Here is a 23,843-nt window from a genome sequence, read left to right as displayed (position 1 = left end):
GAATCACTCACTCACTCACTCACTCACTAACCCCCTCCCTCCTGTGCTGAATCAAAGAGCGAACGAATCACTCAGGACTCACTAACCCCCTCCCTCCTGTGCTGAATCAAAGAGCGAGCGAACGAATCACTCACTCACTCACCCCCTCCCTCCTGTGCTGAATCATAGAGCGAGCGAACGAATCACTCACTCACCCCCTCCCTCCTGTGCTGAATCATAGAGCGAACGAACGAATCACTCACTCACCCCCTCCCTCCTGGCTCACAGCTTCTTCTTCTTCTTGGTTGGCAACCAATGTTAAGGCGCATTACCGAACCAATGTTAAGGCGCATTACCGCCCCCTGGCTCACAGCGCAGTGGACATTTAGATGAGAAAATATATATTTGACACACTTAAGGAAAATACAAATAAAATACAAATAAACAAAATAAATGTTTATTAAGCAATTTTGATAGGAAACTGCTTAATTTTAGAAATGTTTTTGCTCTTTTTTTCTCTATAAAATAGTTTGTTTGTTTTTTAATCATTCATCTTAGCAGTGGCATTTACATGAAAAGGGAAACAAATTAAGTTTGAGTGAAAATGTAAAATTTTTGCACTCTCTGGTCAACTGGCTCAGTGAATCAAATGACTCAAAAAAGCCGATTCACTTTGGTGAGTGACTCATTAACACTCGATTCAGTAAAAAGAATCAAATTTACCATCACTACTCTGAACACTTAGATGGCACACTTGTTCTTGGAGGCGACCTCAACCTTGGACTAAATGAAGAAACGGATAGGCTCAATACAGCAGGAACTCAGCGTAATTGGCAATCCACAAATATAATCAAACAGTATATGAGCGACTTTGGTCTTTGCGATGCATGGCGTTCCCTTCACCCCACCAGTAAGGAATATACTTTTTTCTCATGTCCATCACTCCTACTCTCGTCTGGATTATTTTTTGGTCAGCAGCTCACTGCTGAGCGACATTTCAGACACTGAGATTCACCCTATAGCTGTCAGCGATCATGCTCCTGTATCTTTAACACTAATGCACAAGAACAATACTACGCCAAGTAAAAACTGGAGATTTAATACATCACTGCTTAAAGATGAAGACTTTATTAAATATTTTAAAAAAGAGTGGACTTCATATTTAGACTATAATGACACTCCCGGAACATCAGCTTCTGTTCTGTGGGAAGCAGGGAAAGCTGTGATGAGAGGTAAAATAATTTCTTTCTCATCACATAAAAAGAAAAAAGAAAACAAAAATATTCAGGAATTAGAAAAAACCATCAAATCACTAGAAGAAGCCTACACTCAAAAAAATAAAACATTAGATTTACTTAAAAAAGTTATGTCAAGTGGTTCCACACAACTGCTTTAAGTAACTTTTAAGAAATGTTGTTACTTAGTTTGAACTCAATACTGTTAAGTTAGATTTACGTAAGTGTATTGGCTAAATGTAACTTAATTGCAATGCTTAGCTGATACTTATCTTTGTTGCTTTAAGCCTACATAACTTGTTTAGGCAATATCTTTGTAATACTGTTACTTAGCTGGTACATAACTTTTCTGCTTTAGAAGGACATAACCTGGTTAGGTAGTATCTTTGTAAAACTGTTATGTAGCTGCTACATAACTTTGTTACTTTTGAATTATATAAAATTGTTAAGTAATTTCTATTCAATACAATTACAAATAAATCATTTACACTGGTTACTTCCATACAAAATAGCAAAGTTTCTTAAAAGTTACTTAAAGCAGTTATGTGGAACCACTTGACATAACATTTTTAAGTAAATCTTAGGGAGATCTTTTAGGAAGAAATGAAGACAGCACCCAAATTATCAAACACAATCCTGCCTTTAATAAGCACATTCAGTGCATATAAAATACTTTTTTCCAAGCACAACAGCTTAACACAAAGTGCAATCAATGCAACTTGTTACAAATTCCAAGTGAATATTTTGTGCAGAAAATGTAGATCAGTATAAAGTGCTAACCAACTTGTCGTCAAACTAAAATGATTAAAAAAAATGATCCAACAAAGTCCTGTCTTTACTAAGCACATTCAGTGCATATTAAATACTTGTTGACAGACCGAAAAGACTGTAGAGCCGTAGCTTAACACAAAGTGCAATCAATGCAGACAACTTGTTACAACTTTAACTAAATACTTTGTGCATAAAACAATATTTTACTTCAAAGATCAGTGAAGTGCTAACCAACTTGTCTTTCAACTGGTCCAGAAAGCATCCAAATTATCAAAAAAAATCCTACATTTTACAGGACGTTTCAGGAATTATTTTCAAACACTGATAAGCATGAAAGAGCAAACTAAACTCATTTAAAACAGTGAAAATTGGCTGTTTTGTTCAAAAACTGTACTGTAAAACAGTGCTACTCAGTTTTTCAAGTTATGGTTACATCCCAAGTTGCAGACAGCTGCCAAATGTCACATTCTTTGAAATATCAAATCACAGCGGCCTAACCGCTAGAACTTTTTAAAATGTCTGTCATTTTCTGTATGTTGTCAAGTAGCAGTAGAAGAAGTGCAACACCAATTTTTTAAGTAACAGTATTTTGCTAAAATGCAAATGAACATTATTGTTCTCTAAAACTGGTGAATGTTCCCAAGAAACAGTACTGACAATGAAAAAAAGTGTTTATGAACAACTTAACTATACCTGAACGTAAAGCATTCAAACTAAGTTAAGCAATAAGGGCCTCCCGCTTCCTCCTCTTTATTCAAGGAGTTTGTTTCTGAGCACTTGAACTTTGTTTGATAGCTTCTTAGCATCAAGTCCCATCAGTACTTTCTGAAAAAACTCAAAAGTGTACCTGAGGTTGGATGGGTAGCTCATGTTTAAAGTGTAGATCAGGCCGAACAACAACACAACAGCAGTGGCAACATCAGGAAGATCTCTGAGCACAGCGACACCCTCAATTATGATACCAATGTCTTCTGCCGGGTCAAGGTCACGCTCTCCTTCTGGTTTGATGACGTAGATGCCAATGAGCGTCTTCTCCATTTCACTTTCGGCCTCATGGAAGTCCACATCCTAAAAAAATTAATAAGTAAATAAACATAATAATACAAGTTGCAGGGTTTCATATCAATTAAAGGGATATTCCACCCAAAGTGGAAATTTGTCTATTACCATAAATTGCCAAGAGTTAGATAAGTGAGAAAAAAGCATTTTGTAACCAGCACAGTACATTTCTGATCTTATACCCATTGTTCCTGGTGAGCTCAATAATCATGTCGACTGCAAATGAAAAGTAAAAAGTAACACGACGGATTTGCAGGAGGAGGCGATTTAGACTTGGGCCTACATTACGGTTACGCCAAAGCACCCTGTAACCCGCCATGGCATAGCACTTGGATACAACAACAGTGGTTGAAAAAGCCTCTGGTTTCCATAAATAAACACATATTCGAATATCCATGCACCATGCAGCGGCGGCTTACAGTGTTGTATGTGGTAACCATAATGTATTCCCAAGTCTAAATCTACTCCTCCAAATCCTTCAAGTTACTTATTACTTTTCATTTAAAGTCGACATGATTATTGAGCTCACCAGGAATAATTCGTACCATTAAAGAGTCATTTGCAACCAAAATGCTTATAGTTCCCATTCACTCCATTTTTTAAATGCTAGGCAAAAGCAAATAGACTGCTGCCGGATCAGGAGAATTATTGCACTGGTTACAAAATTATTTTTTCTCACTTATCTTACTCTGGGTAATATGGTAATAGACCAATTTTCACTTTGGGGTGGAATATCCCTTTAAGCTGCAAAACAGTAGACAGCTCAGAGCGAGATGAGAGGTGTTGGTCCATCATCTAGATTACACGGCAGAACAACAAAGCAGAAAGACAGTACACTCAGCCCACATTACACCCCAACTGTAATGGCAAGGGTCACTCCCGCATAAGCTTGTGCTTTTATATCTCCAATAATGTTCTAATTTTAACTTTTTGTTATAATCTAATGAATGTGTGTGAGGAAAAATTACCGTCAGTTAAATTTTTATTACTGGAAATTGTTTCTATTTGATTACTTGCCTGATATTCTTTGATCAAGCTGTTCGGATCTTCATTGAGGTAGACTGCAAGTCCTTTCAGCGTACACACTCTTCTCATTGCAACTGTGTCGTTCTGTAAAACATAAAAGCAAATTTTACTTAGCTAAACTTTAAAGACATTTTCAGTTAACTTCAGCAAAATAAATGTATATAATGCTTTGAGAAAAAAAGTCCATGACACACTACAGAAGAACAACAAAATTTAAAATAAAAAAAAGTTAAGGAAAGAAGGAACATTATCATTTGAAAAAATGTGACGAGCAAAAAAAGGTAACCACAGGATCCCAAAAAAAACAGAAACCCGACCAAAAACAGCAGCATGAAGAATCCAGTGAGGAAGAGGATGAACAAGAGGTCACACCAAAGCCAGCCTGAACAGAGGATTTTTTTTTTAAAGTAAACCACTGAGTCCACTGATCTAAGGCTTAGGAGGAGAGTTCCAGAGTTTGGGGGCCACAGCAGCAATGATCTGTCACTTTTGGTCTTTAGACTGTTGTGCACTACCAGGCTTTGATCACTGGACCTCAGGGACCTGCTGGGGGTGTTGGGACTGAGAAGATCTCCATTGTATGATGGTGCTTGTCCATGTAAGGCCCTAAGGACCAGAACCAGGATCTTGAAATGAACCTTGAAGTTGACCAGCAGCCAGTGACGCTGGAAGAGAAGCGGGGTGACGTGGGTGTGTTTGGAGGACTTGAACAGGAGGTTTTGCAAGGACAAATGAAAAAACAGTTGTAGTACTAAGCTCAGAGACCTCCCTTTATCCCGTCTTGGTTTGAAAGGTGCCTGATGGCAGTTTATTCTAGCTTCAGCTTTTCTACTGTAAATGCCAAAATTCTCCCCAGGGAGCCGCGGCAAATCCCGTTTTGGAAACGCTACTGTCCTGTAAAAACAGCTTTTAATTCTGGCAATTTTTTTTATAAAGTATCCAAATCAACTTAAAACTTTATTACTGTGACAACACTATCATGAAAAGGACAAAGAATAAACAATCCCATAATACCAACATTAAACTTTACCTTACAATAGAAGGAGACAACAAAATCATATGTATTAAAAGAGGGAATGAAGCATTGAAAAAAATTAATTCCAAACCTCATCAATTGCAGCCATGATTTCTGTGATCTTGCATCCAGATGTTCCTCCCTTGTTTCTGAAGACTTTGGTCAGTTTGGTTGTGTTGTTGTCCAGCTGTGCCATAAATGTGGATGCTGGAATTCAGCATTTATCTGTAAAATAAACAAATGTTTAGCGTGATGGGTTTAAAATATTGCATGTGGAGTGCATTTGCAGATCAACTGATTCAGTTACCTCACGTGGAGAAAAAAGAGCTGGCCATCGGCTTTTAAAGTCAGCTACGAAGGGCATGTCCTGAAGAATTTCTTGCCTCCGGTGAGGAAAGGTTTGGGCCATTTTTGCTTTGATGGTTTCATTATTGTTCTTCTTCTTGAACTCTGAAAGCAGCACCAACCTTTCTTCTTCCTGACTCTCTCGGGTTTCTCCAGCTGGATAATCAGGGCAGAAATTCACCTCTGCTCTCCTGGGTTTCTTGACTTGGTTGGGATGCACATTACTGTTCCCTCTTCTTTTGAGAGAATTGATGACCAACTCACTACACCCTAAGTTCTTCAGTTTTCCACGATAGTTTGACATTTTATACTTCAAACTGATCTTCCATGCAGAAAATCCAGTTTCTGAACCCTTCTCTTTCAAGCATGGATGCTTTACAACCAAAGCTTGGCAAACATCACTAAGATTGCTGTCTGAAGGGTAAGCTTTGTACTTCATAATTTCTGAAGACAAGCTCTCTAAAATGTCAGACTTGAGCTTTGGTTTTAGGGTTAAAAGTGTTCCATTGGCTTGGAATTCCTGGTTGCCTTTTGTCAATTGCAGCTCTACATCGAAGCTAAACTCAGGTATGCGAAAGTCCAGTGGCCAGGCTTCTGATCGCAGCGTGGAGTTTGCTGAGCTCGAGGAGCTTGATGACCTGGATTCTGGCGATGACAGTATATCTGTGTCATAATCAGGGTTGTGACCAGAGCAGGGGCTACCCAAGTTAAATGAGGACACACTGCTTTCATTACTACCAGTGGATGTTTCTGAAACACCTGTTTTAATCACTTTTATTTTGTCCATGTCTTTTAGATCAAATGTGGATGTCATGTTAAGGAACTGATTAAAATCTGTGTCCATGTACTGCAATCTGAACTGTTCAGAAACTCCGCACTGATTTTCAATCTCCGCTTTGAGCTCGTTAACATTCTTTGGTATCCCCAAAGGAAGGGTTAACTTGAGTGCGTTGTTCTCCCCCAGGATTATCAGAAGCTTTGTTGGGGCTGTCATTTCTGATGTCCCAATCTCCAACTGTTACTCTAAAAAATAAGTGCAAGAACATGAGCAGGTGGTTCCCAAACTTCAGTACATGTTACATTTTTTTAGTGGTATTCAGAATTTTGCAGCACAATTTTTTTTCTAGTATTTTTACAAGGCTTGAAACATATCCGAGTAGATTTAAGTTCTGGTCCAACTATTTTTAAGAACCAAACTTTGAGAAGAACTGCTATACAGCACAAAAATTAAATCGGCAACATGGACATTAAAATTACCTGAACAGTGTATGTATCTCTTTAATGTAACCATGCGAGAAGCTCCGACTTGGTAGTCACAAAGTGGATAACAATCCACCAGATCCTCATGTGCAACAAGAGAAATTTCCTTTGGAGATGGGTCAATTTTGAAGGATCCATAGTGTTCAGTGTACCACGAGCTCAGTTTTTTTACTATAAACACCAACGAATCTGCCAAAATACACATCTGCAGGATTTCAGCAAACTCTGGCAGACCCCCCAGTGATCCATGTACTATTAACATGCCCTTCCTGTAGTAGATGCCTGCAACAGACACACTCTGGGCAAGGCTAACTACAGCTGTGTCAGGGTACTTTTCAGCAAGACAATGTGCAATTTCACGTTTGAGAAGTTCTACTGGGACTGCCGAGACTCGTGAAACCTCAAAAGTGGCTTTGCTACAGCCTGATGAATGCATGTAATGGCCAATCATGAGCTGGTGTTTGGTTGACAAAGACAGGGTTATGTTTTTGAAGCAGTTTGTGTGTCTAGCAACTTTTTTAAAAAATGTGTGCTTTGCCTCGAATCTGATTGTCCATAATAAGGCAAGTGGACCAAAATGGCGAATTATTGAGGGATAATGAGCCAGAAAGTGATGTTTTGGCAATGGTCTTCTATCTGGGCATACTTCTTTGTACCTTTGATGGTGGTCTAAAATCTTACTCTCCAGGTATGCAACTGAGTCACTGTTATGAACAGGACACACAACAAGCTCAACAATATCCTTCAAATCTAGTAGAAGTTCCCAAGCTGGTTCGTTTTCAGGTATGTGTTGTCCAATAATAAGTGGCAGAAGTCTTAGTAAACACCAATTTTCATGTGCATTGCCACCAACAGTTTTTTTACTAAGAAAATTGTGAGGCAATTTCTGAGGGCGATTAGTCTGATCCCCTCCTTTGTAGGGAAATGACTGAACAAGTCTATTTAGATTTTCAAAAGTGATGTACTTCTTGCCTATTAGTATTCGAAGGCACTCAGCTATCTCAAAAGGCACAATACCTTCAAAAAGGTCATGTGCAAGATCAGGGGGGAATCCTGCAGTGACCTTGAAGAAAGACAGACTGTCTGCTAAGACACACGAGCTTTTCACACCACAACAAGCTACCCCTGTCTCACGTGCAGTTGCTATGTGTACACGATGGAGCTCCTCAGTTCTCAGAGAAAAGTCACTATTTGTAGCTTTTGATTCAATTTCTGAGCGTGTAGCAGTACAAAACCTGCAAAAGTAATCTCCAGAAAAACTTTCCACAAAACCGGCCAATCCATGAGCTCCGAGGCTGTCTGCCACTACATATTGGACAGTGCCTTTAAAGTTGACCCCTAAATTGTCAATGAACACTCCCTGCTGCTCTAAAATGACAAGGTCTTGCAAAAGTGGCTCAAATATTTTTGAATAGCCAAAGGTCCTAAGGTCCTCACTTTTGCACAAGAGAGCCAAATAAATAGAAGAGAGGGATGAATGACTACCTGGTGGCAAGTTACCTAAAATCCAGTAAACTGAGCAAAGTTTATGCTTTTTCCGTGATGTCCCCAATGGATTGCAAATTTCGAAATCATCAACATAAAGACAAATAGAGATTCTTAGTTCACCGCCTGAGAAAAACCTCATTATTTTGAAAATGTAGACCATCTTTATATGATGTATACTTTTCCTTATTTACAAAAGGATTCGGATTGTGGCTAGTGACAAATTTGTTCAGTATGTTTTCTTGTTTAAATATCTGCTGTAATGATTTTAGAATAGGAATATACTGAAAGGTCCTCTTGCTTTGGGAGTCGAGAATGTATTCAATTGGATCAATTACTTCAAAATGTTTTCTGTAATACTGTCTGCGTTTGAAGGCAGTGGCAAGTGTGCCGTCCTTTTCTATGGCTTTTAACAAAGGGTTAAAAGAAACTGCCTTTGTCAGTTCTTCAATAACAGGCTGGTCTAGACAAAGGTTATGATTCTTGAGTATGTCTACAATTACTTGATTTGTCAAAGGCACTGATGCACAGCTTATCAGGTAGTGCAATTCTGAAAGCAACTCGTCAATTGCTATGCTGGGAACATGAAAATAGTTTTCCAACTTAAGTAAAAGAGATGCAAAATTAAGTTCTATTACATTTGCCAAATCTTCAGTCTCACTTGTAGTTGTATCGTGATCAATATTTGCACTTATGTCCTCTTCTACAATAGTGTCTGTACTGTCATCAGCTGATGTTTGGCCTACAATAGTGTTAGCAATACCGATTTTAAAGTCTTTTAAGGTATAAGGATTGTGTTTCCTATTTCGATGAGACTTGAATGTACCATAGATATTTGTTTTGAAAGAACAACCCTCAAACATGCAATGCACAGTCTCGTTACATTTTAGATGGTTGTTAATGTGAGAAAAATACTCCTGCTCCGAAGCTATGTTGCAGCAGGAACACAAATGGCAGTTAAATGTTGCCAAACTCACAGACTTGTCTAGAGTTCTTTGGGTATGTGATCTGCTTAAGTGGCTATGTAGAGCATTCCATGTTTTGAAAACACAGACACAATCAGAATAGGCACATGGATACTGCTGTCTACTATGAACTAACCTGTAGTGTTTTAATAACAGAGCTCGTGATGACACCACTTTTTTGCACAATTTGCACTGCCACATCAACGTATCTGGGGGAGAAGCACAAAAGACATTTTCATTACACTGTCCCTGAAAAAACTAAATAATTTGCACATTGTTAATGTTTCATATTAATCAGTTTTATTTTTAATATTGTATGCTACAACAATGAATTTATTGATCTACATCATCACCACTGCATATTGTGTAAATGTGTGTGTAATCTGACATTAAAAGTCGAGTGAGAAATCCCATGGACATTGTACAACATTAATGCAGTTCATCTTACACCAGCTTACTAAATGCTTTCTGCAAGCTACATCAAAACGTAAGCTGAAATATTAGACAGAAAATACACCCTAACCTGTCTGCTAGCGAGGAGCGCTTCTCCACTGTTGTTGGCTAAAGTGCAACGCAGTCAGGCGTCCGAGTATAAACTTGGCGCGAAAGTGCGTGCCGGACCGAATGCGCTGCCTGTACCGACGCATACCGACGCTAGCGCTACACTACATTTGGGCTGAAAACAGAGCTTTGCTATTGCAATGGAGTCCCCTCCAAAATCATTTGGAAACTCACGTGCAGCAAGTCCACGTTAGCAAACCTTTACCGGGCAAAACCCTGCCTGTACTCTTTTCTTAGTAGCACTTGCGACATTAACTGACGTGTGAACATATATATGTAGACGGGCTTTACAAGAAAAATGACTTCTTACCTGATTTTTGGACAAAAATGCGGCTGAACCAGTCCACATGGCGAAGAAATAGCAAGCTTGAGAAAGAGGGTGGTGCGCATGCGCATTGGCCCTTATTTAGGCGGGCTCTGCACGCAGCAGTATGTGCAGAGGGACAAACCTGTGAATTTACTCAACAATGTTACGTTGACACAGTTCAATGACTTTGTGTAACAACAAAAAGTAACAACATTTCATTAAATTTGCACAAACACTTTAAGGATTTTTGCAAAATCGAGTTTATTAAGAACAAACAACAAAATCTACTTTAGTAAAAGCAGAGATAGGCTGAGTTCATTTTTTTGAGTGTACGCGTCCCACCAAGATCAGGAAACATTGAACAAAATACGCAAAACAAAACTAGAATTAAATGAGATAATTGATAAAAAACAAACAAACAAAATCCTTAGTACAAAGACTACGCTTACAAAATTATGAACATGGTAATAAATCCGGTCAATTTCTAGCAAACCAGCTAAAAATAAATAAAGAAAAAACAACTATATGTGCTGTTCAAGATTCATCTGGGAATACAATATATGAACCGAAACAAATAAACAACATTTTCAGGGATTTCTATAAAACGTTGTATTCACCACAATTAAACCCATCTAAAAAGGAAATTGATCAGTTTTTGGACAACATAACGCTTCCAAAATTATTAGACACCCAAGCAATGGCACTGGATTCACCACTGACACCAGGTGAACTCCAGGAAGCCCTGATAAGTATGCCCAATAATAAGGCTCCAGGTCCAGACGGCTTTCCTGCAGAATTCTACAAAGAATTCTGGACGATTCTAGCACCAGTTTTCTACAGAACATTGTTGGAAATCAAAGAAAAGGGCAGACTTCCATCAAATATGAATTCTGCAAACATTAATCTCCTGCTAAAACCAGGCAAAGACCCTTTATATCCCTCAAGCTATCGTCCAATATCCCTTATAAATGTAGACCTTAAAATAATCTGCAAAGCTCTCTCAAAGAGATTAGAGAAAATAACCCCCCTCTTAATTCATCCTGACCAAACTGGTTTCATAAAAGGTAGGCACTCATCAACAAATACACGTAGATTACTTAATTTGATAGACTACTCATGCAGTAAAAACCTTGAAACTACAATATTCTCTTTAGACGCAGAAAAAGCATTCGACAGAGTTAACTGGAAATTTCTATTTGCAACTTTACACAAATTTGGTTTTGGATCCTCTTTCATAAACTGGTTAAAAATATTATATAATTCCCCAACAGCTTGTGTTAGAACAAATGACCAGACATCCTCCAGCTTCTGTCTCTTGAGGGGCACCAGGCAGGGATGCCCACTCTCCCCTTCACTGTTTGCAATTTTTATTGAACCACTAGCAGCAGCAATTAGACAGAATTCAGTATTTAAGGGCATAAAATGCAAGAATGTGGAACATAAAATCAGCCTTTATGCAGATGATGTGTTACTCTTTCTCCAAAATTCACAAACCAATATCTCTGGGGTGATTGAATTGATAAGCTCTTTTGCAAGAATATCAGATTACTCAATTAACTGGTCAAAATCTACAGTCCTTCCAATTAATTGCTCCCTCCATAATTCTTCTTCTACACCACTGCAATCGGGAAATATAAAATATTTAGGTATTAATGTTTCTCCCAAGCTTGCAGATCTAACTAAATTAAACCATATCCCACTTTTAAAGAAAGTAGAAGGTGATCTGGCTAGATGGAAATGTCTACCCATATCACTCATGGGAAGGGTTGCCGCTATAAAAATGATGGTTTTACCAAAAATAAATTATTTATTCTCAATGATCCCAACTAAACCGCCACAAGATTGGTTCAGATCTCTAGATTCATGTATGTCCAAATTCCTTTGGAAAAATAAACCCCCACGTATAAGCTTAAAAACACTACAAAAGACCAAGGATAAAGGAGGATTAGAACTACCTAACTTTCAGCACTACTTCTTAGCCAACAGGCTTCAGTTTATCTCAGGATGGCTAAAACATACCCTCTTAGATGAACCTTGGCTAGATGTAGAACAAGCACTTTGCAATAATCTAGAGATTTCAGATCTACCATTTATCAGCTCAAACATCCAACGACATGAATGCTTCAAAAGCATCAGCATCAGCTCTTCTCTGACAGCATGGTGGGAGTTTCTAAAATTGACGCAGTCTTCATTAATCCCATGCAAACGTACACCTATCTGGAACAACCCTGACATATTACAAAACAATAATATGATAAACTTTTCAGATTGGAGTGGTAAAGGAATCAAATATTTAGAACATATACTAGAAGGAACAGAATTTATTCCATTTGACAGACTAGTTACACAATATGGGATCAACAAGAAAAGATTTTTAGAATATCAACAAATTAAATCCATAGTAAAAAAGAAATTTAAACCGGGTCAAGTTGAACTAGAAATACCACCAAGTGTGGTTCAATTTCTTACTCTTAAAACCCCCAAACTACTATCCAAAATATACAGAATGCTTTCTAAAACAGATGAATCAATATCACTTCCTATTGCAAAATGGGAAGCGGATTTATCAGTTAACTTAGACCAAAACTTCTGGTCTCAGATTTGCTTAAAAACCTTTCATCTAATTAGAAATCCCAGTCTTCAAGTAATTCAATACAAAATACTACATAGAGTGCACTATACAGGTCATCGGATGTTCAAGATGGGTTATATGTCTACCAACAACTGCTCACACTGTCAAACCAATACACCGGACAATTATATCCACGCTCTTTGGTTCTGTCCACCAGTTCAGAAGTTTTGGCGCGAGATATGTGAAGACTTATCAAAGTGTCTGAAATGTAACATTCCAACTTCCCCTTTAGTGTGTTTGTTGGGCAGCTTAGATAATGTCGCTACAGATAAGAATATAGCCCATATGGTTTTCACTGCCCTATGCATAGCCAAGAAAACAGTCCTCATGAACTGGAAAAATAAAAATAATCTTATTCTAACCAATATAGAAATTATCTAATAGATTACATTAGTCTCGATACAGCCTCTGCCACCACATCAGATCAATTGCTCTGGGTTCCCTTGATTAGCTCCATCACCTAGTGGGGGTGGAGGGTCATAGTTTGGTCCCACCAGGGTAGCGGTCATGGCCTATTAGGGGCTCTGTTGGCTCTTAGGTGATGGTTTCCTCGTGGCTGCGTGCAGCGGGGCTAGGGGAGGGTCTGTGCTGACGGACGTGGGTTACTGACCTGGTAGCCTGGCTGCCCCTGGGTGGGTCCAAGACAGGCGTGAGGTTCTGGGGGCGCTCCGTCTCTGGGCTGGGGCCCTGGCCGGTTGGTATGTTGCTGGGGTTGTGGGCGGGTGGGTGTATGGGGGCCCGGCCGTCGCGCAGGGTGCCACCGGTGCATCGAGCCACCTGGGGGGCTCTTCAACTGGTGGGGGAGGCTGTTACATCTTGCAGGAGGTCTCCTGTCTTCAGGAACTCACTCTGCAGGAGGGGGAGATACAGGAGAGGTGGAGGAAGATCTCAGCCTGGGCGTCTATTGTCTTGTGTAGTTTGGAAGATGAGTGCATGACGGGATGGGTGCAATTTTCTCTGTGGTGGGATCAGGTGGGCCGTCCCGGGATCTGTGGGGCCGGGCGGCGCTGCTGTTCTGGTCCCCGGTCCGGATGGGCCTGGGCCCCCTTTCCCTGGCGGGTGTTGGAGTATGGGGGTGCCTACTGGGGTCAGCGGGGGAGCTGGCCCCAGGGAGGGGTCACTTGCCCCTCCCTTCCTTCCCTCCCCATCTCCAGCTGCCTCCCTCTTCCCGCTCCACCACAATCATCCACACATGCAGGGCCTTGGGGTAAAGGTGTGTCACCAAGGTGCATGGGAGGCATCCCCCCCTCTGTCCCCTTCTGGCTGCCTGTGCCTCAATTTTATCTCACAACTTAGACACTCACATTACTCACACTCTCATAACACATACATATAGGATCTTGGGGGTGGGCACGCTACACAGACTCCAAAAAGACCATCAGGGTGTACACCTCACCCCTGGCGTCGTTGCCCACCTCTCAATTTTAAATACACGTAGACACTGAGGGCTATCAGGAGGGGCTATGCGCTTACCTGCTGCTCTCTGGCAGGTAGCTCCATGCCCTCCTGGGTTTTAAATGCACCTTTGTCAGAGATTTACAGTTAACAAACAGTCAGGTGAATAAACAACAATGAGACACTTGTGTAGGTTAATGTGCTGAACGGGTGAAAAGCTCAGAGCAAATCACACCGAACTGCAGTATTCGTTTATTTTTATAGGTTACATCGTCAATATGCAAATATAATCACATTTCCTGTTACGCAGGAACAGGAAATGTGTGTGTGTGTGTGTGTCACAAAGTATGTGTGTTGCAAGTCAATTTCTAAGAATAATATAATGCAAGTCAACTTCTGCGGATATGTATTTCTGTACTGGTCTCTTGTCAGTGTCACAGGGTCAGCTTCCTGTTTCAACAGAAAACTGTGTCTGGTGAAATATGTGTAACATAACTTTTGAAGCATAAGCAAATAAAACAATAAAAACTCCCTAACATCCCTCCCTGTTGTTACCGTATTTCACCACTTCAATCATACTTTATTATCAGCTAACAATCACTTGCTTATAACATTTTCAATTGTAGCATCATTCAGTATGTGTGAATGTGTGTGTTCCTATACTAAATCTTCTTCGTCCGGTTCATCTTCTTGTGGCAGTCCAACATAGGTGATCACTGTGGCCTGTACCATTTTGCCAATCATTGATCTGATACAGGGTAGAATGCATGTAGAGAACATGCAAAGCAATAAAAGAAGAACTCCTATCAAGACAAGTCCTCTGTGTTCATGACATAGTCTTGTTGCTGTGCATTACTCAGTTGTCGTAACTTCTCCAGGGCGGTGGTCATGGTCAAGGAATGCACGTTATCTGGAATGTAGGTGCAGCAAGTGGTGTTGAATAAGACACAGAGGCCCCCTCTCTCAGCGAGAATCATGTCCAGGGCGACTCTGTGTTGCATGACCACTATTCTGATCGCGTCGATTTCCTCATTATGAGCCTTGTTTATCCATGTTGAGCTGTTCTGGAAAAGTCCAAATCGGTAGTCAAGAGTCTCGATCCTTAGCATGTTTTTTCCATTCCCGATCCATGGGAAAAGTGAGTGCAGGACTTTCTGTCCGGTGGTCCACAACTTGAACTCCGCTGGCACATCACTACCCCAGATTGGATCATGAGGTTGCACGTCATCAGTGCTCCTCTTGCGTCTTGGTTGGTCCCTTTCTGTCCTGCGGCATCCGGAAAGTCTGGGAGCAGTTTTGGTTCATCCCCAGCTTTCTGTTGCCGTATGCGAAGGTGAAACACATTGGATGTTGTATTCCTGGTTCCCTCCTGACGTTGAAAGATTTTCCCTTGTCATTGGTTGGAATATGTTCACCCACACAGACCTGGACCAGTACGCCTCATCTGTACTGGATTACATCTCCAAAACCACAGACAGTGTCACCACCCAGAAACGGATCACCATGTACCCCAACCAGAAGCCTTGGATGAACCGGGATGTTCGTCTCCTCCTGAAGGCCCGCAACACTGCCTTTAGGTCAGGAGATGCACACGCCTACAGTACAGCCAGGGCTAATCTAAAGAAGGGCATCAAAAAAGCCAAACACCATTACAAAAAGAAGGTAGAAGAACACTTCTCCAACTCCAACCCCCGACGCATGTGGCAAGGACTCCAGACCATCACAGACTACAGGACCACCAAACCCTCCCCCGCATCCTCTGATGTCTCCTTCCTCAACGAGCTCAACAACTTTTATGCTCGTTTTGAGCGAGGGAACCCCACAACCACAACCAAAGCAGACATGACGCCAGACCACCAACCTATGACTCTCTCCCCCACCGATGTAGGAGCGGTGCTGAGCAGGATCAATGTCCACAAGGCTGCAGGCCCTGATGGCATCCCCGGGCGTGTTCTCAGAGCGTGTTCTGGGGAGCTTGCAGGAGTGCTCACAGACATATTCAATCTGTCCTTGGCCCACGCTGTGGTACCGGCCTGCTTCAAATCCACCTCCATCGTCCCGATACCCAAAAACTCCAACCCATCTTGCCTCAAAGACTACCGCCCAGTAGCACTCACCCCCATCATCACTAAGTGCTTAGAGCGACTGGTCCTAGCACACTTCAAATCCTGTCTCCCCCCCACCCTGGACCCCCACCAATTCGCATACCGCCGGAACAGGAGCACAGAGGATGCAGTCTCCATCGCAATGCACTCTGTCCTCTCACACCTGGACAACAACAACACCTACGCCAGAATGCTGTTTATAGACTTCAGTTCAGCATTCAATACAATCCACCCCTCACAACTCATCAGGAAACTGACAGACCTGGGTATCAGTTCCCTCATCTGCAAATGGTTACTGGACTTCCTGACCAACCACCCCCAACATGTCCGGCTGGATAACCGCTGCTCATCTACCATCACAATGAACACCGGTGTACCACAAGGCTGTGTGATGAGCCCTTTCCTCTACTCCCTCTTCACCCACGACTGCAGACCTGCTGATGGTTCCAACACCATCATTAAGTTTGCAGATGACACCACGGTGATTGGCCTCATCAGTGACAACGATGAGGCCGCCTACAGGGAGGAGGTGGATCGTCTGGCTGAGTGGTGCGACAGTAACAACCTGCTGCTTAACACCGAGAAGACCAAGGAGCTCATCGTGGACTACAGGAGGAATGCTGACCCACATCCACCCATCCACATTAAGGGGACGGCTGTGGAGCGTGTGAGCAGCTTCAAGTTCCTGGGAGTCCACATCTCCGAGGATCTCACCTGGACGACCAACTGCTCCAAGCTGGTCAAGAAGGCTCACCAGCGCCTCTTCTTCTTGAGGACTCTGAGGAAGAACCACCTGTCCTCAGACATCCTGGTGAACTTCTATCGCTGCACCATCGAGAGCATCCTGACCAACTGTATAACAGTCTGGTACGGGAACTGCTCTGCCTCGGACCGGAAGGCGTTGCAGAGGGTCGTGAAAACTGCCCAGCGCATCGCCGGAGCACCACTTCCTGCCATAAAAGACATCTACAGGAAGCGGTGTCTGAAAAGGGCTGGGAAAATCATCAAAGACCCCAGTCACCCATCACATGGACTCTTCACCCTCCTGCCCTCTGGGAGGCGCCACAGGAGCCTCCGGACTAAGACCACCAGGTACCGGAACAGCTTCTTCCCCACAGCTGTCAGACTCCTGAACTCTGCCTCCTGACATCTGACCCACGTTAACACATGGACTGAACATACACACACACACAATGGACAACTGTACCCTCAAACACAATAATAACATGGACTGAACCACCACTCACAACCACTAGCACTTTATATAGCCTCTGTAGAAACTATCTACACCCTCACTTATCTTAACTGCACTACTGTATAGCTCTGTGTAAATAATCATTCTGTACATTCGATAATCTTTAATCCTACAACTGTTTACAACTTGCATAGTTCCCATTTCTGTATAGCTGTATATCCCAGATTCTGTAAAGTTATTTATTTCATTTCATATTCTGTATAGTTTTTCATATTTGTATCCTGTTCATATCCTGTACATAGCTTGTACTCACTACAGCCTGTACATACTTATAGTTATAGAATATTCACAACATACTTCATACCGTGTACATTATAACATACCATAATAGACCCATTTCTGTAATATACTCACATATCTATATTATTGCTAATATATATTGTAATATATCTATATCACTAAAGCACTTCTGGATGGATGCAAACTGCATTTCGTTGCCCTGTACCTGTGCATGTGCAATGACAATAAAGTTGAATTCTATTCTATTCTATTCTATTCTATTCTATTCAGGTGTACCCAGTATCGGTCATCACAGCTGTAGTTCCAGTCTGAGACCTCTGGTGTACAAAACACTACCTCATTAGGTTTATAGTTGATCAGTGTTCCATTACACCGTCGCAGGTCGATTTTTGTGACTTGTCTTTTTAACTCAACCTTGAAGAAGAAGATGTCTTCGGGGGAACATGTTCCGCTGGTGGCTTTGTAGAATATACATAGGGCTTCGGAAAGGCTGGGTGATTTTCCATATAGGGTGGCTTGCTGTTGTTGGGAGGTGTGAACAGACGTAGCAGCCAGTGTGGTTGTCTTCTGTATGTACTCGGTTGTAGACGTACCGGTACCAGGCATTGTTCAGCCAGGGGTGGTTATGCTCTTTATCCATATCCTTCAGGTGTAAGTTGTCATACGACCATTTCTTCTGCAGGTGGTGCTGTGGGTCCTTGTCTCTCCAGGTGAGTATCAGTAGGCTCACTAGGAGCGCAATGCCAGTCACTATGAGGACAAGGTTCTTCATGATGACCAGGCACACCCGGGCTCCAGGTGAGTAGACCACTGGCGAGAAGACAAAAGGGCGGGATATACCCAAACAGCCCTTTCCTCCACCAGGGAACACCTAGGAGTCGGGGGAACCGGCGTCTATACTTGTGTTGTCACTCACTTTTTTGCAGTGGCTTTGGTGGATCCAAGATGGTCTTTCTGCTATTTTGCAGGCAGTCGGTGTGCTGAGTAAGACCTGATATGGGCTTTCCCACCTTGGTGAACTCCAATTCTTTCTCTGGAGTACTTTGATCAGGATCCAATCACCTGGTTGCAACCTGCAAGAAACTGGAGAGATATCGCTCGGCAGTTTATTGTTAGCACAATCTCTTTATTCTCAAATAATTTAGTCATCCACTCTGCTAGAGTGGTTTCTCTTATAGACTTATTAATAGGCTCACTAGTGAGAGGCAGCGGAAATTGCCTCCCGTGAACGATTTCAAAGGGTGTGAGCTTTTGCGAACCCTGGGTTAGTCGCATCCACATCTTCACCAGGCCCAAACACTCAGGCCTTTGTCTGATTTTATCAGAGTAGGAATAAAATGGTTGCATAAACATTTTGCTACTGAGATTGCATCTGCTCTTTTTACTGGATAGATTTCTGGCCATTTTGAGAACACATCCACAATTACTAGAGCGTATTTTGATGTTTGACATTCGTTCCGTTCAATAAAATCCATGTGGATTGTGTGAAATGGGTGCGGTGGTGTTGGGGAAAAGCCTCTTTTAGGCCTGAGGTTTCCCTGTGCAATATGTTTCTGGCAAATCATGCATGCTCTGATAAACTCTTGTGCTGAAGCTTCAAAATTTTGAGTATAGAAGTGTTTGGGGAGGATATTCATCATTCCACCCCTTGACAAATGCGTTAAGCTATGTGTCACTAATGCTGCTGTCTTGTGTAGCAATTTTGGCAGTATTGGTTCGCCATTACAGGTCATTTTGTAGCCGTGCTCCACACTTTAACCACTTCTTTTGCTCTGCGATGGGTGCGGCTGTCTGTTCATCTTTAAGTACATCAAGTGGTATTAGCTGTGAGGTTTCAGACATTAAAGTTCGTATTGGTTGCTGTGCGGCCTTCCTCGCAGCTTGGCCTGCGAAGTTATTGCCTTTAGTAATTTCTGAATTATCTTTTTTGGTGTGCAACGCATATTGACTGTCAGTGTGAATATTTATATATTTCTATTTCTCGACCTTTGCGCAGCATGCACGTATGATAGCCGCTAGTTCTGCACTCTGTGCTGAAAAAGAGGAAGCTAAAGGTTTCGCTTCTAAAACAGTAGGCTGCAGTGTACTAAAAATGTCTGGTCGGGGTTTCATTTTTTCAGTTAGCTTCTGCATACAGCTGTGTTCGGCACCATCTACTTCCGCAGGAAGGAGAGTGCTTGTCACAGTCAGGCAAAGCTAAAACTGTGCTTGTTTGCAGGGCAAGTTTTAAGTCAATAAATGCTTTATCTGCCTCTGGTGTCCATTCTATTTCATCTTTCAGAGCTAAGTGTTTGCCATAGATCAGGTTTTGCAAAGGTTGGTCCAGCAGTGCATATTCAGGTATCCAACATCTGCAAAAGTTGCAGAGACCTAAATAACTCATCATTTGTTGTTTGGCGACAGGCTTAGGAGCGTTCTGTACAGCTACTCTTCTGCTGTCTAACAGCTGTCTGCCTCGTCCTGTCAGTCTGTGGCCAAGGTACGTTACTTCTCGGCTCCACAATTGCAATTTATGCTGTGAGACTTTATGGCCTTGCTCTGCTAGATGTTGCAAAACTGTCAGTGTGCTTGCTACGCAATTAGTCTGTGTGTAGCCTGTAATCAAAATACCATCAACGTATAGCAGGAATTTACCTGGGGCAGGAAGCGTGCAAAATGACATGGATTGTCTTAGAGCTCCTGCATAAAGAGTGAGGCTATTCTGGAATCCCTGAGGCAACCTTGTATAGGTATACTTCTGGTTGGTAAAAGTGAATCCAAATACCTTTTGTGAGTCTTGGTGTAATGGCACAGAGAAAAACGCGTTCGAAAGATCTATAACTGAGAACCATTGTTCTTTTTGTGTCACCTGAGTTAAAATTGTGTGTGGATTTGCAACCACAGGTGGAATTTGTTCTGTTATGTCATTTATTGCTCTAAGGTCATGTACTAGTCGATATTTCCCCGTGTTTGCTTTTTTCACTGGGAAAATCGGAGTATTACAGGTTGTTTCAGTTGTTTTTACTAAAATGCCTGCTTTTTCCATATCTGCAATCACTGGCCTGATCCCTTTTTCTGCTTCTGTGCTTAAGGGATATTGTGGTTTAACTGGCCTGTAAGATGTGGTAGCTTTTACTACAACTGGATCTGCTAGATCTGACAACAGAGGGTTTATGTTCAGAGCCTAGAAGTAATTGTTCTATGTTATACACGTCCGTGTTTCCATTGCTCTTTGCTCCTTCTTCTTTGTTTTTTTTTTGTTCATTACGTTCTCACTTGAGGCATTCCAAGATACCTTCTAGTTTTTCAAAGAATTCACACATTTCACACATCTTACATATTTCAACTTTGAAGTTAAAGTTTTCTTATTATTATCTCTCTCTATATATATATTTAAACTTTGAATTGCTCACAGTTTACAGCTCTAAAACTGGGCATTTGTAAATCATGTACGTGAATTCGCATATGTTGCTTTTGCAGTGTTTCAGACTCCTGCACAATTCTCCGCTTAAGCAGTCAGTTTTCTTTCCCAAATTTGCTAACCCAAATTTTAAGTTCCCACCTTATTAACAGCAATCCTTGTCCTCAGACACAAGTTAGGGCCCACTTGACAGGTTTATGGAGACATGGCGCTGTGAACAATTCAACCAGAAACTTGCTTTGACATGTCCAGTCATGTTAACTTATAAGTTTCTTCCGACCGCTGCACCTGGAGAATTGGTCCAGGTCTGTTTTGCTCCTGAAGAAACACAACTAAGACATTTTCATTATTATCCTGAGTACTTAAACTACCCGTTTCCCTCTCTCTGGTCAGAAATACCAACTTATGTCATGTGTATAAGTGTAAGCAGGTCTTCATTACTTTTCCTATGCATGTTAATGTTCAGTGAGTGTAAGCTGCTTCCTTCATTGCCTCTGTATGTTATTATCAGGTTTAATTCATGCATCATTTCACTGATTTCTTAATTCAAAACCATCTCACTTCTGATTCTTTCCAATAATAATTTCACATGTAACAATTTGTGTATGTGTGTTTTCTATTCATTGATAGACTGCTCCCTGTGCTGTCCCCTATGCAGCTTCTGCTCTAAAAACAAATAAATAAAAATGTTTAACTCGCTCATGAGCTTAGTAGTGTCCACATATTTAAATCAGCTTCTCAATCTTGTAGCTTTAGCTGTCATATACATGGTTTAGCATATTGGTTGTTATTACAGATGTGCTCTATATTTCAGCAATATAGGTCCTCAAACATGTCAAGTAGTACCCCTATGCACTTAAGTAGTTTGGATATTCTCTTTATTTTCTTCATCTCATATGCCATTATACTGAGTTCGAGCAAACCTTAAACTTGATGCAGACTACTTCATAACAATTATCCATCTCACATCATACTGACTAGGATACTTCTTGTCATTAATATTATATTTTTATTAATATCATCATCTTATTCTTTCCATATAATAACAACAGTATATTACAACATTTTATCAGTGTAAATCACTATACTACTACTGAGCCAATTTAATAGTTAGGATCATCTTACTCAGGAAACAGATAATTTAGAATTCATCCAATCTGTACAAATATGCTTTTTCTCTGAACAGGTTTGTGCCTACTTTTTAGACTGGTCTTCTGTTTGCCTCATCTCAGATCCAACCTTCAGTCACATTCATTCTCTCTGTTGCATGTTGAACCAAGTAATTTCTTATTATTTTTATTTTTATATTTTATTTTGTATCCATCAAGGGCTCTGGGTGGGCTGCAGTCTCACCCGTCATCCAGGCTGGAGACATTTACCTTTCCACACACTTTCCTTGGCTGAACAATGAGACAGCCTTAATCTATCTTATGCATCTCTCTTTTTTATAGAAAAGGTTTTCATGTGAATGATTTCCTTTTATTTATATTATACAATCTGGGCATGATTGTCATGCCAACTATATTTCATTGTTTAGTTCTGTTTGTAAGGTTCCTCTTAAAATAGCTACTGTCTAACCACTGTTCATCTGCCGTGAGTTTAGTTTCGTTACTATCCATTCAGTTTCCTTCTGTAGAAGATTTGTTTACAAGGTATTTAATTGAGTTAAATATACAGACAGACCCGTGAAGCTGTCACTGGCACGAAGAATGAGATAAGTTATCAACAACAGCCTTCTACTTTCAGCTATTCTTGAAAGCGGTTGTCGATTTTACGTGAGGACGCACAACTTAATTTCTCATTCAGCCAGTACGTGAGCTATCAACGGTAAACAATTCAGTGGAGTAGTTCAGCCACCTTAATGTGCTGTCAAATCAACTTACTCCACCAACAAAACAGTAAAAACAGTTTATGCGCGCAAAATTTATACTGGACAGTCTGAATCTCTCTTTAGTATCTACCACTAGCCGTCTTTCAGGCGTACTGCTAACCATTACACGGCTTCCAGCCCTTTTTCAGGCGAGCGGATAACTTGTCGGGCTTCCAGCCACTATTTCAGGCGAGCAGACAACTAATTCTATCAGGCTACCAACCTCTTTCAGGTGAGCGGATAGTCAGTCTTTCTATAGACTTATGTTAGCGAATAGGTCACTTCCTATTTAATATACTTAGAGCAGACAGACTGTCCCAGCCGATCGTTTTATGCAAGGTGTGTCAAATGTGGAATAATCACCTGGCTTCGCTGTTGCCGGTCTGTCGGGCATCCTTTTTTCAAGCCCCAGCGCCGTGGGCCTGTAAAACGTCGGCCAGGACCCGAATTTTAGCGTCCCTGGACTTTCAACCCTCCCTAGAGGGCGCTCTGCAGAGACTTCGACGCAGGCTTGTCACGGCGTCGGGACTTGAGGAAGGATACCACTGTGAAATGGAGCATAATATTATCATTAATACCAGTCCATTAACGGCTTCGAAGGACCAATTAAATGTCAGAGATTTACAGTTAACAAACAGTCAGGTGAATAAACAACAATGAGACACTTGTGTAGGTTAACGTGCTGCACGGGTGAAAAGCTCAGAGCAAATCACACCGAACTGCAGTATTCGTTTATTTTTATAGGTTACATCGTCAATATGCAAATATAATCACATTTCCTGTTACGCAGGTCCTGATGCTGTCTGTGTGTGTGTGTGTGTGTCACAAAGTATGTTTGTTGCAAGTCAATTTCTAAGAATAATATAATGCAAGTCAACTTCTGCGGATATGTATTTCTGTACTGGTCTCTTGTCAGTGTCACAGGGTCAGCTTCCTGT

General features: G+C 41.3%; 2 protein-coding genes across 2 annotated transcripts in view; one reads left to right on the top strand and one right to left on the bottom strand.

The window, feature by feature from the left end:
- Positions 1-23,843, top strand: part of LOC308393864 (NACHT, LRR and PYD domains-containing protein 12-like) — a 534,253-nt gene that overhangs the window by 19,725 nt on the left and 490,685 nt on the right. The gene's annotated exons all lie outside the window — the stretch shown is intronic.
- On the bottom strand, positions 1,836-10,176 carry LOC308394409 (uncharacterized protein). Its single transcript, XM_080878725.1, has 4 exons — positions 10,012-10,176; positions 9,277-9,349; positions 4,062-4,154; positions 1,836-3,053 (listed from the first exon to the last, which is right to left on the bottom strand). The coding sequence occupies exons 1-4, from the start codon at positions 10,095-10,097 to the stop codon at positions 2,736-2,738; spliced, it is 570 nt and encodes a 189-aa protein (XP_080734851.1). The 5' UTR covers positions 10,098-10,176; the 3' UTR covers positions 1,836-2,735.

Source organism: Rhamphochromis sp. 'chilingali' (assembly GCF_963969265.1).
Source record: "Rhamphochromis sp. 'chilingali' genome assembly, chromosome: 1".
Taxonomy (NCBI): Eukaryota; Metazoa; Chordata; class Actinopteri; order Cichliformes; family Cichlidae; genus Rhamphochromis; species Rhamphochromis sp. 'chilingali'.
This window is presented reverse-complemented; position numbering and strand designations above follow the sequence as displayed.